General features: G+C 46.1%; 1 protein-coding gene across 5 annotated transcripts in view; it reads right to left on the reverse strand.

Annotated features, from left to right (window-relative positions):
• FOXN3 (forkhead box N3) overlaps positions 1–17,910 on the reverse strand; it is a 1,349,433-nt gene that overhangs the window by 335,090 nt on the left and 996,433 nt on the right. For all 5 annotated transcript variants that reach the window (XM_069637430.1, XM_069637431.1, XM_069637432.1 and 2 more), the window contains one exon: positions 12,396–12,532. In XM_069637430.1, coding sequence (XP_069493531.1) covers positions 12,396–12,532 — 137 coding nt within the window. The remainder of the gene's footprint in view (positions 1–12,395; positions 12,533–17,910) is intronic.

A 17,910-nucleotide genomic window follows, 5' to 3' on the forward strand; every position in this document is an offset into this window, starting at 1 on the left:
CACAACTAACTGAATACAATGAGTGGGGAATGTCAGTATCAAAAGAAATACTGTTTGAAATAAAGTTCTGAGCTTCTTCCAGCTCGGCTACCCCCTTCCCCAAGTCAAGGTAGTTCATACAGCACAGGGGTTCCCTTCCCCAAGAGTTCAAATCTTCCAGCTTTCAACAAAACACAGTTCCTTGGGACACTTCCCAGCACTTTTGACATCAGTACTTTTTACTGGCTTATATAGTTATGTTTCTTACTGTTTGAATCAAATAAGCATCTGCTGCAAAACACAAGCTTCTGTATGGATACTTTCCTTAGCTTCTCCATACAGGAGGCACTCTGTCTAGGTGCAGTTGTTGGACCACATGGTCCACCCGTTACAGGTCACGCAACAAATGCCCTTTGTGGACTGCTTTCCATCAACAATTGGCCACTGCCTTCCCTTGACAGTGCAGCTTGGTTCTTTCATCAGTGTCACACTCTTCTAACACTGTTGGCCACCATGCACTTTGCTACCCTTGTTCTGTATTCATCTGGCTTTGCCAATACAGGTTTCCTTTGCACCCGCAGTTCCTTTGGCTCTTTTAGGTTAGCCCAATACTTGACTTGGTTTCATACCCTTCTTGGTATTCTGTTGACTTTTGCCCCTGCTTCGGTCTCAAACAACACATTCTGTGGTATCAGCCACCTGTACCAATTTTCTTTCACTCCACTCACGAGTCAACTTGCTTTTGCTCTGGGTGGTATTCAAAAGTGCTTTTAATGTCTTTCAGTTTGCTCTGTATTCAAAAGGTACTTGTTTTGGCATTTACAACTGCTTACGTCCCCGTTCACAGGCTGCAGGAATATATTGCATGTGTGGCCAAAAGTGCCCTGTTGCTGGTCCTGGGCCCCCTTTCCCAGGTGGAGTTACCGGATATCTTTCACGGCACTTCTGCAAGGTCCCAGGCAGCCACAGTCTTGATTTCCCTCTCAGTGTCTCGCTGTAGCAATGCAGCGACGTTACGTGGCTTTGCTCCCACTGCTGGTGTGCTGTCAGCAGGTTCGGCTTCCCGGCGTGATTCCCCAGCTGGTGACTGCCTTTTTCTCTGCGTTCACCCGGGCCTCTGCCTTCCAACAGCCTTGCCTTCCCTCTACACCTGGTTTTGGTTCTTTAGCGATTCTCGTGCCACGGTGCTCTCCCTCCGCTACGGTCGAGGATGTTTCTTTGCCTTCTCCGCCTTCCTCTCCTGCTTCCCAGCTGATCTTCATTAGGCTCTTTAAATATTGCACGCTCAGGCTGGCGTAATTAGAGCTAGTCTGCTCACCTTGAAACAAGTAACACGTAGTCTGCATTAACTCCGGGCTCCTCTTCTTCGTCCTTGTACAAAGAATATGGTGTTCGGGGGTGTACATTTTAATAAAGTAAGTGTGCATAACTTTGTGTTGTCTCCTTTTTGACCCAATGTTGTGGTGGTGTTTCTAGGGCACGATTGGGGGGGGTGCTGGGGGGACAAAAGACTGACAGTAGCCTACGAAGGCTTGAGGAACAGAGGGTTCATTCTGCAAAGGGAAGGAGGGATACCATGTCTCACCCAAGGACATCCTCTCCCCACTCCCTAGGTTCCCTCCACCCAGGTGAACCTCCCTCTCATATCCAACCCCAGGGTCAGTATCCAAAAGCGATGGCCCTTCCCTGACCACCTGAGAGGAGGATCTGTGGGGAAAAGAAGCGAGGACGCCCCCAGGTTCCTCACAGCCCATAAAGCAAACCAATAAAAATAAAGTCTTAATTCAGAAAGCTTATCCCAGCTCTGTTTCCCGGACAAAACTTAGCTTGAGTTTGTGATGTCCTGATTTTTAGGCAGACCTTTCTGCCCCTGTCCACAGGTTGAGTAGCTTCTCTTAGGGAGAATAAACATTCTTGCTGAGGTTTCAAACTTTGCCGAAGTAAGGTCCACAGCTTCTCGCAGAGGTTTGGTGTGCTTGGATGGGATCCAGGTGCTTGGCCATGCTTAAAATGCTTCCCAGTCCTAAAGGCCTGATACTATTCCCCAAGCCCTACTCACGTTTCTCTTCGCTGAGCCAACTCATACTTGGGGACTTGTCTCCAAGTCTCAGGACTGACAGTTGGAATATCGGTTAGCCAGCCTCAGTGCCGATCGGCCACAAGATCCTTCCTCTTCCAACTTCCCTCAATTACTACACACGCCATGTGCTGCGCTGCGCTGCTCTTGAGCTAGGTCTGCACTTTAAACAATGAAATAAATAAATTGTGCAATCCCAGTGGCGAACACTCCTTTTTTCAGAAAACAGAAGCGATGAAAACCAAGTCTTTGGCATAATAGTTCTGCTATGAACATTATTAATCACCTATCTACTACTGAAGGACTATGGAGTGCAACTGTAAACAGCTATACTGATTTAATGTAACAGGACGGCACAGAAAATACAAGAGAATCACATCGTAAAGGATCACTATTTCAATGTCAAATATTTAATGAGTACATAAGTCCCATTTTGTCCTGTGCAAGTGCAATTGCACAGCAACAGCTGGTTAAGCTGGAGATAATGGCCGGTGCTCATTCATTTGTCTGTAACATTCCTACTTTGATTTCCAGTGATCAGTAGAAGAGCCTTACGCATGTGAAGCGGGGTGGGGGAGGGGGGCTTTGGAAAGCAGCCAACACTCCACTGTTGAGTTAGAAGATGCATCTCATGCAATCCAGGCTATCCCAATGTCTGGCCTGGGCCGTTGCAAGCTACTATACCGGCACAAAATGCTACTCGACCCCTCAAATCTCTGTAGGCACACAGCACTCCCTTTCTTACTCACCAGCAGTCAATTATCACTAGACAAAGGCTAGTGAACATGGTGGGACCTGAATTACACGACTGTTCCCATGGACCAATCAGCTGCCTTTCCCAAACAGAGAAACCAGAACTTGTGAGACAAGTTGTCTTTGTAGACATCTAGATCAATAGTGAGACGTGTGCAGCCAGAGAGAATTCCACCATCACAATGAACACCTCCAGAAGGGAGGATTTACATGGTGTGTAGAACCACAAAGACCAATGCCATCACAATGCAGATCACTGGAGGAAAGGGTATGTGCAACCATAAAGATCCATTCTAGCCCACTGTTATCACTGGAGGCAAGGCTTTGCAGGGTATGTGCAACCATAAAGATCCATTATACCCCACTGGCTATCACTGGAGACAAGGCTTTGCAGGGTATGTGCAACCATAAAGATCCATTCTAGCCCACTGTTATCACTGGAGGCAAGGCTTTGCAGGGTATGTGCAACCATAAAGATCCATTCTAGCCCACTGTTATCACTGGAGGCAAGGCTTTGCAGGGTATGTGCAACCATAAAGATCCATTATACCCCACTGGCTATCACTGGAGACAAGGCTTTGCAGGGTATGTGCAACCATAAAGATCCATTCTAGCCCACTGTTATCACTGGAGGCAAGGCTTTGCAGGGTATGTGCAACCATAAAGATCCATTCTAGCCCACTGTTATCACTGGAGGCAAGGCTTTGCAGGGTATGTGCAACCATAAAGATCCATTATACCCCACTGGCTATCACTGGAGACAAGGCTTTGCAGGGTATGTGCAACCATAAAGATCCATTATACCCCACTGGCTATCACTGGAGACAAGGCTTTGCAGGGTATGTGCAACCATAAAGATCCATTATACCCCACTGGCTATCACTGGAGGCAAGGCTTTGCAGGGTATGTGCAACCATAAAGATCCATTATACCCCACTGGCTATCACTGGAGGCAAGGCTTTGCAGGGTATGTGCAACCATAAAGATCCATTATACCCCACTGGCTATCACTGGAGGCAAGGCTTTGTGGCATATGTACAACCATAAAGATAATTTCTATTACACCGTAATCAAGGTTCGTGGGACACGTGCAACCATGCAGATCAATCCTATCACAGTGGTCACCACTGGAGAAAGGCTTTGTAGGACATGTGCAACCAGAAAGAACAAACAGTTTGCACTCCATACCACAGGAAGAAGGCCTTTGCAGTATATGTGCACCCATAAATATCAATCGTTTTGTACTGCACACCTCTGGAAGCAATCCTTTGTGGGATATGTGCAAGCATAAAGATCACTGAAAACCATTGAAATCGTGCATTTTAGGATATGCACCAGCATAAAGACCAATCCTAGTATAGAGAATACCACTAGAAGCAAGGATCTGCAGGTTATTAGGAAGCAAAGGGTCAATACTATTGCACTACACACCACTGAAAGTAACTCTTTAAAGGCTATCTGCAACTATAAATATCAACCTTATCAAACTGCATAACGCCAAAAGCAAGGATTTACAGGGTATGTGGAACCATAAAGCTCAATACCATTGCACTGCATACCCATGGAAGCAACTCGTTGCAGGCTGTGAAACTATGTAGATCAATCCCACCACACTGCATACTACTAGAAGCAACTCTTTCCAAGCTATGTGCAACTATAAAGACCAATCCTACCACATGGCATACCACTAGAAGCAACTCACTGCAGGCTGTGAAACTATAGAGATCAATCCTACACATAGAATACCACTAAAAGTAACTGAGCATGCTGTGTGCAACTATAAAGACCAATCCTATCCAACTGCACACCATAAGAAACAACTCATTGCAGGCTGTGAAACTACAAAGATCAACCCTATCACAGTGCATACCCTTAGAAGCAACTATTTGCAGGCTGTGAAACTATACAGATCAATCCTGTCACAGAGATTACCACTAGGAGCAACTATATGCATGCTGCAGAACTATAAAGATCAATCCTATCACATAGTCCCATCACACAGCATACCACTAGAACCAACTATCTGCAGGATGTGTGCAACTATGAAGATCAATCGTACCACACTGCATACCACTCGAAGCAACTCACTGCAGACTGTGAAACTATAAAGAACAATCCATCACACTTCCGATCTCTACAAACAACTCTTTGCAGGCTATGTGCAACTATACAGATCAATCCTATCATACTGCATGCCACTAGGAGCAACTATTTGCAGTTTGTGAAACTATAGAGTTCAATCCTATCACACTGCATGGGAGTACAAACAAATATTTTCAGGCTATGTGCAACTATAAAGACCAATCCTATCACACTGCATACTATTAGCAGCAACTCTTTGCAGGCTGTGAACCTATAAAGATCAGTCCTACCACACTGGATACCACTAGAAGCAACTCTTTGCAGGCTATGTGCAACTATAAAGATCAACCTTATTAAATTGCATACCGCCAAAAGCAAGGATTTACATGGCATGAGGAACCATAAAGCTCAATACCATTGCACTGCATACCCATGGAAGCAACTCTTTGCAGGCTGTGGAACTATAAAGATCAATCCTATCACACTGCATACCACTAGAAGCAACTCTTTGCAGGCTGTGTGCAACTGTACAGATCAATCCTACCATGCTGCATACCACTACAATCAACTTTTTGAAGGCTGTGAAACCATAAAGACCATTCCTAGCACATTGCATACCACTAAGGGATCCGGTAAGATAGCTCAATGGGTTGATTGCTCATCTGTTTGTGATCTGCAGGTTCGAACCCGGGCATGGCCAACTCAGCCTTTCATCCTCCCAAGCTCGATAACGGAGTATCAACTTTGGTTGCATGATGTTTGTATGTAAATATTTATTTTATTTGTATTTTTAAAGCGCTCACACAACCCACGGGCATTGAGGCGCTGTTACAGGAATTGTTTTTTAGTTGCATAATTGTTATTTTTTGTTGTCTTAGTTGCGTATTTATAATGCGCTTAAATACCCAGAGGTTTCTAAGCGTGGACCCGGGGATCGAACCTGTGTTGCTTTGTGTCGTCTTGCTTCCAAGGCGAACACGTTGCCGCTGAGCTATCCTCCCGGGACAATTACGTTCTCTGTAAAGCACTTTGGAGAAAGTGCTACATAAATAACACATCATTATAAGTAGGGATTTGTGGAAAATGTGGAAGTAGTAAGAATGATTTTGTTGCCTGGCATAGAGGTGTGAATAACGCATTGCTGCATACGTAAAACCAAGAACAACACTCCTGACCTAATGCAGACAACTGGGTGCACGGCCGCCCGGCAGTTGTACAACCAGAAAGAGTAATAACTTCAAAAGGGATACTTCTGTAACTCAAGGTATTTGAAATCAGAAAGAACGATGCTTTCACAATGCACACACCTAGAAAGATGTTTTAGCAGAGGATAAGCAACTGTGCAGAACAGTCCTTTTGCTATGCAACCCACAGAGGCAAAGCTTCTCTTTGTACAATGAATAGTCTAAAGGAAAAGGATAGGTTTACAGATGCCAGATATTAAAGAAGCTACCCCAAAACTAAGGTTCTCTTGACTTGGGTGGGAAATTCATTGTCAGTTCTTCATCTTTCTCGATACTCAGACCCACCTCTCAGGCCATTTGAATGCGGTGGGATAAGTGTGACCCCACATTTTGAATTTACTTCAATTTCCCAGCATGAGCGGAACATCCAGAACGGATGGTGGCTCACAAACAAGTACTTTGGACTGGCCTTGACCATCATGTGAGACCGTTCATGCATATCTGGTTACCAAGGACTAGACCTGTATGTCGAGCTTTTGCATAGTATCGGGTGTCAGATTTAGCTCTTTAGGGCTGGCCTTCCTTTCCATTAGTCTCAGAAGACCTGATCTGAAATGTCATCTGGGACCTTCCTTTCCATTAACTGCTGCTGGGTGGGACACAACTATCACAATTGCCTCTCTCTTCTGGGAGTCTTTGCTCATCAGGAATGGCTCCCATTGGTTGGATGTCTTCAGGAGACTGTAGTGCGAGATCTCTGTAACTGGCCTGGGATTTAAGTTATACCTGTTGGAGAGAACTGGAGATTGATAGGTGGCCCTCCTTATCGGCTAGAACTAGGCCTGCCTGTGTAGTCCTCCCCAAGTCTCTGTCACTAGAACTAAATGTTGCTCTGCAAACACAAAGAGTAGCATGCGCATATTCCCAAGCACCGCATCGTCTCCGTAATGGACCTTCCATTATAGAGCGATTCCTTGTGGCCGGAAAACACTGCCAGTGTGATGCCCTCAGTGGCTTCACTTTTTGTTTTTAAAACAAATATCTGCAATCAGAGCATGCCGCAATATGCCTTGTTAGCTTACAAACTCGCCAGTGTAACTCCAATCAGAAATCAAGTACTGCTACAAGACATTTCAGAAGCTCTGTGGCAATTAACAGGAAACACACTGGGCCTCATTACGAGTTTGGAGGTAGCCATGCCCTGATAAGGGCATGGCAACCCCCAAACTCGGGTCCGAGTCCCACAAAAGGTGACTTACTGGGCCATTCCGACCTTGGAGGGCCCGGTAATTCCCTTTCGTGGGACCCAGACCCGGTAAGTCCCCATTCCCATTTGAGCACCCATAGGGCTCAATGGGAATGGGGAGGATGGTAAGAACGGTCCTGTTAATAACGGGACCATTGCTACCACCCGGTACTGCTCGCGGGTGCCGCTCTGCACGCCTGGTCTGACCAGGCATCCAGATGGGCACCCGCGAGCATACTTGGAATGTTGCAGCAAGGTAACAACGGCGCCGGTAGCACTACTGGCGCCGGTGTTGCCTTACCGTAACACTCCTAATGAGGCCCACTGTCCACATGATGTTATGCTTATGTTTTTTGTACGGATATTATGCTTTATTTACAGAACAATTTAGGTAAATAGGTTCCCGGCATTAAACTTTATGAAACCGCTATGCAAGCTTATGCTGCAAGACTTCTCAGGTAAGTGCACGCAACCTTGTGCCAGACATGACAGACGGCGCTAGACCATCTACGCTAGCCCAAACGGTAAGCATTAAATGTTGACTTAATGCCATTTCATTAGCCAACTTCAGGATTATGATAACATCATAGTATATAGGTGTCCTCTATTGCAGCAAACTAGTGCTGTGAATGCCTATTCAGGTTATGTGAATTGAAGGCACCATGTTCATTCAAGTGGATTTAATTATCCGATAGTAACGTTGCTGATTTTTTGTTGAATATAGTGACACAAACATTTGTTTTTTGAATTTATTGACCTCAAGATTTTATGTGATTTTTTCAGATGTCCTGAAAAAGGGTTAGGAGCGAAGCACATGGTGGTCATTAGACAAGATAGCAGTCACCGGAGGGCCATTATATGTATTGTAATAACTGAAATGATTTGTAGACGATGAATGAGTCAAAATAATTGGGAACCTTTGGAAATTAAATACACGTTTGTTGCCCACATGGTACTGAAGGGCCTAATTCATGGATTTTTTTACAGTGCTTTAAAGTGACACTGCCGACACAAACCCTGATTCATGTAACTGTGCAAAGTGCATTTTTGCAGTGCAAAGTCCTTGCAAAATTGGTGCATAGTCATTTTTGCAGTAAAAAAAAATGACTGCACGGACTATGCACTGCAAAAACGCACTTTGCACAGTTCCATGAATCAGGGTGTGTGTCGGCAGTGCAGTCACTTTCCAGCAATGCAAAGTCACTTTAAAACGTGCAAAAAAAAATCCATGAATCGGGCCCTTAGTGCTCATTCCAGATCTGTTGTGAATTTGACAGTTGCGCTGTTATCATAAGAATAAAGATGACCAATAAATTGACAATGATACCAAGCTTTAACTTCTTGTGCTGTACAGTGCCCTAGAGATGGAAGTCAGTTGAGGGTGTGTCAGGGTGAACCTGGAAAACCTTGTGCAAGGAACACAATGACGGTCAAAGTCCTTACACTGGCAACACTAGGAGGAGCCTCCAAAGTGATTTGTTTGTTCAGCAACCAACGCAATGCAGAGCTCGCAGTGCACGCGGCGGAGACACCCATACGATTCTGGTATGGTTCAGTGGAGAACTACGGCAAATCAGCGTCATCGGGAGGCTAACACAACAGTCCACTTACAATGCTGGGTGCCTGGGCACGACCCACAGGCATACATTGAAGTTAGTCATTTCTGGTTCATTTCAAAATACATCTTCCATACAGACATTCGGATTACAGAACAATGTCTCTACAATGCACGAAAAAGCACCGCAGTCTCTTTCAGAGAAACTAGGGCTCGGGCAGGTTGCCATGCACACTTTGCATCAGCCAGTCAGCCAGTGCAGCGGCCCATCGTAGACAGGTCTTATAGAAGCGGGGTGGAGTGAAAAGTGTACCCACTCATTCCACTTGTCCAGTAGCCTTGGCTAGTCGATGTTGCTTCTAGTAACATTTTAAATCATATAAAACACGGAAAAAAGAAACACAAATATATATATATATATATATATCATTCTACAAACTGTCGTCTGAAAAGACTAGTACAGCCAGATACAAAAGCAGAAAGCTGCGGGCTCAGCTTCCGTGTCACTGTATTAAACACTCCTTTGTTCTGCGTTTTTGGAAACGTGGAGCTCATTAAATTGCCCACGGGGCTACACGCGAAGCCCTGGTGCACCGTCCCACAGTGCTTTAATGTCCACGGAGAAAAAAGGGGCGTGCTAGGAGGGGGGGTTCATATGTGTGGGCCCCTCCCTTCGCTCTGCAGTGAACATAAAACCCACAAATGAAATACAGTGCGCACATGCGTGTCTAAAACCCCGCAGGGACGGGCGCTCCGGTGGGAGACGGCACAAAGTGAACAATCAGCACTATTCAATCAGGTAATGAAGACGACGCCGGCGCCGCGCGGCGAGGACGTGCCTCCGCTGCGTGCTCCAGGACTCCCCACGCAGACCACGGACGCCCGCGCGGCCGCGGAGCGTCGCGGCTGCACCCCTGCAGGCCACCGTAGCACTAAAAGACAGGCCAATGGGAAAAAAACAGATGTAGTATGTCAGCCGAGCTGCGCCAAATTACACCAAAACATTTTCCAGCCGCTTGGGAGGGATACACAATGAGCCTTCTAGCAACAGAACTGGAGCGACGGGGTCACAGCACGCCCGAGGGCCTTGGGAGGGGAGACGTGCATTAAGCCATTGCAGATGCCATATTTCGGGGGCGCTGTTTAAGCAGCCACGAAGGGTGCTCGCGAGTATATGCGCTGAGCACCAGGCCTGGCTGAACATTTTGAAACAATTTGGTCCTGCTGCTTTGCCAGGCCCCCGTTTTGATTTAATCTCCCAAAGCCAACTGACCTCAAGTTGTCATCTCGGATAAAGCATGCGCCCACTGATTTTCATGAAAACAGACAAAAGCAGGTACAACATCCTTTCAAAAAGGGCTTCCAGCCAACTGTAGTCGCTATGGCGGGTTATCTGTTGCCTGGGCAACTGCGTATTGCTACGTGCTAATGGCCTGTCCTTTTGCCAGGCAACAAACAGCCTTGTGATGCAACTGCACCTGTCTCAGCTATGTGTTGCCTTGGCGACGGCCGGGTCGCTATGGTTACCATCACGCTAATCGCCTAGCAAGGGCAGACATACAGCACTCTTCTGCGAAAGCCCAGCTGTTCCTTCCAATCTCTCACTAAAGATGGATTGCCTGGGCATGTGATGGAATGCTTTGCAATTGTGATGCACAGGAACTGTGCGGATGTGCCCTGGAAAGATGGCAATGCGGAGCGCCAGCGCAAGCAAACATTACACATGCGGAAAACACGGACTGCTGCATAGCAGAAGCCAAGCACTGATATCGTGTAATGGATACGCGGTGGCAGTCTGTCCTGCCAGGCAAGATGGCTGCCAGGCATGGCCAGTCCCTATTTATGGAAGCAGCGCGGCCCTGCTGTGGCGAGTGCACTAAGGCGTCGGTATAAGACTCCAGAGGAATCTATAACTCTAGATGCCTGGAAGATAACCCTGCCTGTCTGGCAACAGCAGAAAAGATTGCGCGCCCACCCCCTCTAAAAGGCGACAAAGCCCACTGATAATGGCATCATTCTGAGAAGTGGCATAACATCACAGATTCCTAACGTGGAATCTGCAGAAACACAGCTCCTGGTTTGCGTTGGTTGCAGACACGTGAGCCCACCGAGAGCTGCAGGGGCTGCTTCTAAGGGCTACATTAAAGCTCGGACTTCCTGTGCGGTGAAGGGTGCTTCCCTGCCCAATTTTCACTTAATTTGCAATGCTCTTTTGGGCAACGTCTTGGTATAGTTTTGTGAATTGTAGCAATCAATCCATTATCATTAATACATCAAAAATCATACATTTGGATTGCTTGAAACTTCACCCCAAACCTAAATGACTTCTTTCCTGCAGTGAGCAGAGCCCTTGTGAAAAGGTTACGGGCTTCATATTTTCCAATGTCCTCTACTCGTTTTAAAAGTGTCTGCCCACCGCCACACTCGTCGTTTGCACTAAAGCATCCCACATTTACAGGCCTGCCACACACTTTATGCATCTCTTCGCAAAGCCACCACAAGAAGCTCTATAGGTTTCCAATATCAACCACAACACCGAGTACAAAGGAAAAACACAAACATGCGCAGGCCTGGCACCAAACCGGTTCTACCACCCCATGTACTGTTTACACCGAGGTGCCATGGCTGCATAGACAACAGAGGCCAGGATAAACTACTCTGTCAGTGGAGGCCAGTGAGTGAGCAGGGAGCCACTCACCGGCTTGCCCGCTGCTTTTCCACCTTCAACCCCGGGCACTTTGGACTGCGAAATATGCCGAAAGCTACTGCGCTGCGCTCACACGTCTGCCAAGAATGCATGAGCTATAGGTAAGGTTTACAAGCAGGCCAAGGCTTCAAATCAGATTTTGAAACTTAGTTCAGGAACCTTTTTACATTATTAATATACTAGTGCCTTGGGAAATGTTCCATGAAGAGCCATCGAAGGAATTTGTTTTAACCAGTTGGACGGGATCTCAGTTGCGAAAAGGATGCCATGATGAGGGCTAGTGTAAGTGGGGAAATAATCTCTATAGGGTAAAATAAGCCGACAGCCTAGCCAACAACAGAACAGCAGTGAGAATGTGTGGCCATCCACGGAGGCTTGAAGCCAGAGGTTTAATCAGTATTTAGGAAAGGATTAACAGTGGCCCATTGAAATAGGTTTCCATCAGTGCTGGCGTTTTCCACCACTAGCAATATGTTTAAGAAGGGCTGAGCTTGACACAGTTTGATAGCATGTTTTGTCCTGGCTGTATCAAGAAACACTGAGAAGTCATTGCTCCGACTGGACAGAAAGCAAGGCTTGGTTTCCTTCTCTGGATCACGTTTGGTGAAGAGCATATTTGTTCATTCACAAAAACTTGCCAGATTTTCTGATCTGAAGACTGTCAAACTTAATAGAAGCGTACCACAACCATACTGGAATAATGAAAGGGCCTGGGATTTGCTACACGATCTCCATTACTGGTATGCATTTTACATTGGAACGTGGTGCCAACCTTCCCATAACATGCACAGAACATCTTCTGACGGTCTTACCTTTGATATGCCTGAGGAGAGGTGGGCGGCGTGTTGAACACATGCGAGTAAGCGTGGTAAGGAGTCTTTTTCAAAGCCTGGATAAGGTTTTGCCTGTACTCGGGGTCAATGCACCACAAGGACCCCTTCCCGATACTCTGCAAAGAAATGATGGAGATGTTACAAACAGGCAGGGGATTCTCTGTTCCTAGCACATTCAAGTTACTGACGCATATGGCGGCGGCATCTGCCTGTTTACTAAACAGCGGCACCAAACAGCGCATGTTTGGCCCAGATCCTGAAGTGGGATTCGCATACACTATATGCTCCAAATGTATCTGCCAGGCAAAAGTATTCATCACTGTCTACGATTGTTATTGCAGGTAACAGATTTGTTTCGATCTGGGACTCCGCTGCTCAGAACAGGGAAGCCAAGATGGCAATTCTCTTCAATGTCAACTTGGTAAGAGTGGACCCTCTTCACTGAATCACAGAGTGTTGCATGGTCTTGCCACACGGTTTTTTTGTTTTAATTTTTTTTACAAAGTGGGGAACAAAACATAACATAGAACACGGGACCTTTCCTGATATAGAGTTAACCATGGCTAAACATTTCTTTTGCAAATCGAGAGGGCTTGCAGCAATGCAGTTTGCCAAGCCAAAAGCCATGGTAATTACTTTCACAAAGATACAACACAATCCATGCACTGAGAGCCTAGAGAAAGTCAATCTACAACATTTTACTCTTTCAAGCGCTGTGCCCCACAAGCCGCTTTCCCCGTAACCCTCAGACCAGGAATATTTTTAATCAGGCATTGATTTGGGCGTTCATTGAAAAAAACAGATAAGACAAACAGCAAAAAGCATCACGAGTACTTTTAATTACTCTTCTCATTTTTAAATTTCAGGCGAAAGAGGTTTAAAGCAAATGGCAATCTAGGTTATCGTTGCTCTGCCGGCTGCGCGCTGCCAAGTGACCCTGCGAAACAGAGTCAATTTGATAAGATTTTCTGTAAATGTTTACCTGGTCCCCAAATAGAAATGATGGCAACGTGTCCTACGAACCCTGTGCGTTTAAAGCTTTTCAACAGAAGAGGACCTTGAAGAAAAGAACGCAAGGCACCTCCCATGGGTTCTACAGCCACGGCGCCCTGCTCAGCATAATCACATGGCAGCTATGGGGTTCCCCATATTAACATGCAGGAACTGCTGCCCTCTCCAATTACTCGACAGCAAGGGCTGTTAATTTCTATGGCTGTGCTCCACAATATCTTATTGAAATTAATGCGTGTTAACTTGGTATTAACGCCGCTCATATGCCCACCAGTGAGTCACGCTATGTGACCAGCTGCGCACGTCACTAGAATGTTAAGCGCATGCAGGACAAGATCATGTTTGTGTTCCAACATACACCCCCAGAGGGAATTAACGGTCCTTGGCTTAGCAGGCTGCAGAAGCTGAGCAGTACCTATACTGGGACCAGCATTTGTTTGTGCGATGAAACACTTGGGGGCACAGGTCGACCGCTTCATTCGGAACTGCCACGGGTCTAGCATCAATGAGCAAAAGATTCTCAGGGCTCCAAATCCACCATCTTAATCCGAGGTCATACATGTAAAACAGATGTCGCTAGAAGATCGTGGTGCCAAAAAGAAAGCCAGCACATAGGTCATCTCCACCACAGCCAAAACGAGGGACTTTCGAAGAAGCTGGAGCACTGCGGGCCAGAGATCTAGAATTGGAGAGTTGCTATTGCAGGGCAGGGAAGCATGATTAGACTGCTATGACTAATCTGATGGGGTGGGATCACTACCCCAACCCGGAACATTCCACATTACATACACATCTCTGCCATCGCCTTCCCACCCCCATCCTCCCTCCCTGAGGGCAGGCCACGATTGCTTCCTCTAGGTGGGAACCATGGGCGGTTTGAGATTTCAGAATATAATCACTCTCTGCCCACCAAAGTGATAAAACAGGCAGCTGGGCCCATTTTCTCACTTTGTGGTGTAAGTGCCACCTGGGGCATACAGCATAAATGGTTACGGGAGGGTAATAGAATGCCATGAATCATTATGCCTCCCCTCACATGGTGAAGGAACTACTGCCGTACTTGAGGGAGTTCCCTGAATGATCTGGTCCGAGCATATTAAAAGGAACCATCGCTACCCTCGTGTCATGGAACCGCCTGGATCATCGTGGTCAACCAGCCATGCCATGTGGTGAAGGAACCGTCACTGTACTGGAATGCCCTGGATCACTGTACCCAAGCCACTACCATGGGGCATGAACCCTGATGGTTAGAATTCACTGGTACATCTACAAGGTTGTCTTTGATGTAGCGCTACCAATAAGGGGTGTTTCAGCCACTTTTACTCCCTAAAAATTGGCAAATGCTCCCAAAAAATAAAGTTGGGGGTAAAAGTTCACTCAACAAAAAATAGGAAAAAGACATGTAGAATCTTGCACCCCTGGTTTCACCCTCGCAGCTCCACGAATATTTTTAGACCAGAAGTGCACATAGTACCACAGGAAGAAACTATTTTAATTGCCTGATCAGAAGAAGTTAACATGTATCTTTTAATGTGCATGAATAACTAGGTGCAAAGAAATATTATAAAAACATTTCCGTTTTTCAGTTAAACATTTTTACCTGCTTTTAAAATACTCTCATTGGGAAGTGGACTAACATTTGTACTGCCTAAAAAAGATTTGTACTCCCAACTTTAAAACATAGGGAGTAACATACTCCCACTTCCAAATAATCTTATCTGGAGCATTGCTTTCAAGTCTTGTGTTCCAACAGCTCACAAGAGGGGGTTATTCCACTGACTTACTGACGACCCCACAAGCCCATTCTTATTTAGCAATCCTATCCTCATTGTTTTTAGTGTTATCCCTTGAATATTCTATGAATCTAGACCCCTCGAGAACCTATTTAGAATGACCACTGCTGATATAATTAAATGGCAACGCGTCTTTACAATGCTTGCATTGCACTACCACACTGTCATCGCAACAGTGAATACCATTGGCACAGATTCGTTTAAGGTGGCCTGATCTAACAGTGGCATTAAACCTTGGAGGGTGGAAACTGAAGAAGGGCATTGATGGGCAGGCCAATTAGACGAGGGCAGGTGTTTCACCGACAGCAAGTCAGAAGGGCATGGAGGTGTGGATGAACTTGGCAGAAGACCGGCATCAGCCGCTCTGCACAGTGTGGCGGGAAGGGAGCGGGCAGGGAGGAGGGCGACAGTTTTTGCATCAGGTGGGATGCGGGGGGCAAACGCAAAGTGAGACAGGGCGAAGGGTGGTGGCCCCTTTACAGTGAGGCGAAGCAGTGGGTTCAGGAGTTGGGGGTGATGGGCAGTGAAAGGAGGGGGACCCTCTTCAAAATGATGTAATGAAGGATTCCCCTTCAAAGCAAAGTAACAGGGGACCTCCTTGAAAGCGAGGTGAAGCAGTGGGGAAGTGCCCCTCCGCTGCAAACGGCATGATGCAGAGGGTGTCGCTCTAAACCAAGTCGACGGATAGACAATGCAGCCAATTAAATCATTTCACACATTAAACCTGCAGCCCTGGAATTCCTTTTCTTCGGCCACCTCTACATGTTTTCAAGCTCGTCATTTGACTTTTGTATTCTGGTGCATGAAAATGAACTGTGCTTTCAACAATCCGGTGGAAGGAGGGATTGGGGTTTGGCTCTGTCCTGGGGCCTGACCACTTCCGCACGGATTGTGTACCCTCTCCAAAGCGCACCTCAAATGTAGGGTGCTTTAAACTATTACGCCCACATCCCTCAGAGTTACTGCAACATACTCACTCTTCACCTAGATCTTACATTGAATGACACACTACGTATATCGGAGTCAAGAAACTCATCCCTTTCACACACTCTCCAGACCATCTCATTGCTTGAACACAGGGGTCCTCCGCTTTCATTGCGCATTGCCGCAGCTATGGGGTTCCACATTTATTTTAGTTTTCTGTGGTGTCTATTGGCACCCACGCCTTGGGCTCATTCTGGCGGTGGCGTGCTGGCACCCTGCACAGTTGGCTGGCTCCTTCTGATCACTTGATCTGTCTCTGCACACGGCAGCGATGTATCTGAGATTCTTCCCATGTGTACAGTAAATCCCGGGCGATAATTCCCCTTGCCCCTACCAGAAATATGCAATGGTGGCAGCCTTTTTTGCAGTGCCGACACCCTGATGCTAAAATCCACACATAAACCCAAACTATTGCATTAGATTAAAGCTAGTAGGGAGATGGGATATGGAGGCGGGACATACAACTTGTTGGCGTTGTTTTGGTTATTTACCCAATCACTGACTGCCCAAGCCCATGCTAATCCCTATTGCTTCACCCACTTCCTGCCCTTCCCCGCCCAAAACAAAGCCTCCTGGGATCTCCTAGAGCTAATTTTATTAAGCAGTACCATCAAACTCTTTGTTCAAAGTACCTGCCAATGTTATTTCAAGAGTACAACAGATAAAATAAGCAGTGTCGCGTATCAATTTGTTATACAGTTATGTAGGTTTGCTAATTAAACTGGCACTTAAATAGCAAACCTAGCTATGTAAGTTGCCCTGTTCAATGAAAGCACAGATCGCCCTGCATTCCTCTTTTGCCGTCAGGGCTCCCGCCAACCTCTTTTCTCTGTTCACTGCAAGTTCAAAAGGGCTAATGGAGAGAGTGTGCATCATTCTTCTCCACCCTTATGTGCCAGAGGCCTATGTGAGTGCAAGCAAGAATTTCTTTCTTTTTCAAATAATTGCTAACCAGAAGTAATCTGAGTAATATCTTTATTAAGCTAACCAAAGCCTGTCTGTCAAAGACAAGTATGTTATCTTTTAAAAAAAAAATGCAGTCATTCAATTCCATTTCTAAAAATGTTTTTTTCCTAGGTTGTCGCTGTATACTAATGGCAGAGGTGTTGAGGTACGTCAGGCGTTTCAGTGTGGACAGCTATACGAGCTGCTAGACCGGATTTGCATAGCCATAGCTGCATTCTATAGTGCATGGATGGGGAGCCGTGCCTGTGGCATGTGTCCACAGACGTGGTGCAAGTTATACATACCTTAGTCTCGGACCGTTTTACATTCAGTGTCATTGTCTTAGGTCTCTCAAGATGATAGATTGGTTGTTCAAGTGCATCTTTGGTGGTGAATAAACAAAGCTAACTAGATGTTTATGCATAGCAGTGATCAATAGTCCCATCCAGTGTGTACATTTACTGCACTACCATCACTGTAGTTAGCCTCCAGAGCTCGCTTTGCTCTAGGACCAGGATTACATTATATATTAGCACCTGCAGTAGAGAGAGCTGGCCACACTGTTTTCACAGCCTTATTATCATATCTGTGTCCATTCATGCAGTTGACCTTTTACAGAAACTCACCCAGGGCTCGCAAAGTATCGTCGCCCACTCACATATTAGAGTAGATTTTAAGAAGGGCCAGTACCATTTGCAGGGGATGTTTGAAACTTTAAAAATGTTTTACTTTGCAGTAAATGTCAAGTTTAGTGGAATTTT

The sequence above is a fragment of the Ambystoma mexicanum genome, chromosome 14, assembly GCF_040938575.1.
Source record: "Ambystoma mexicanum isolate Mex_15411 chromosome 14, UKY_AmexF1_1, whole genome shotgun sequence".
In the NCBI taxonomy this organism is placed as follows: Eukaryota; Metazoa; Chordata; class Amphibia; order Caudata; family Ambystomatidae; genus Ambystoma; species Ambystoma mexicanum.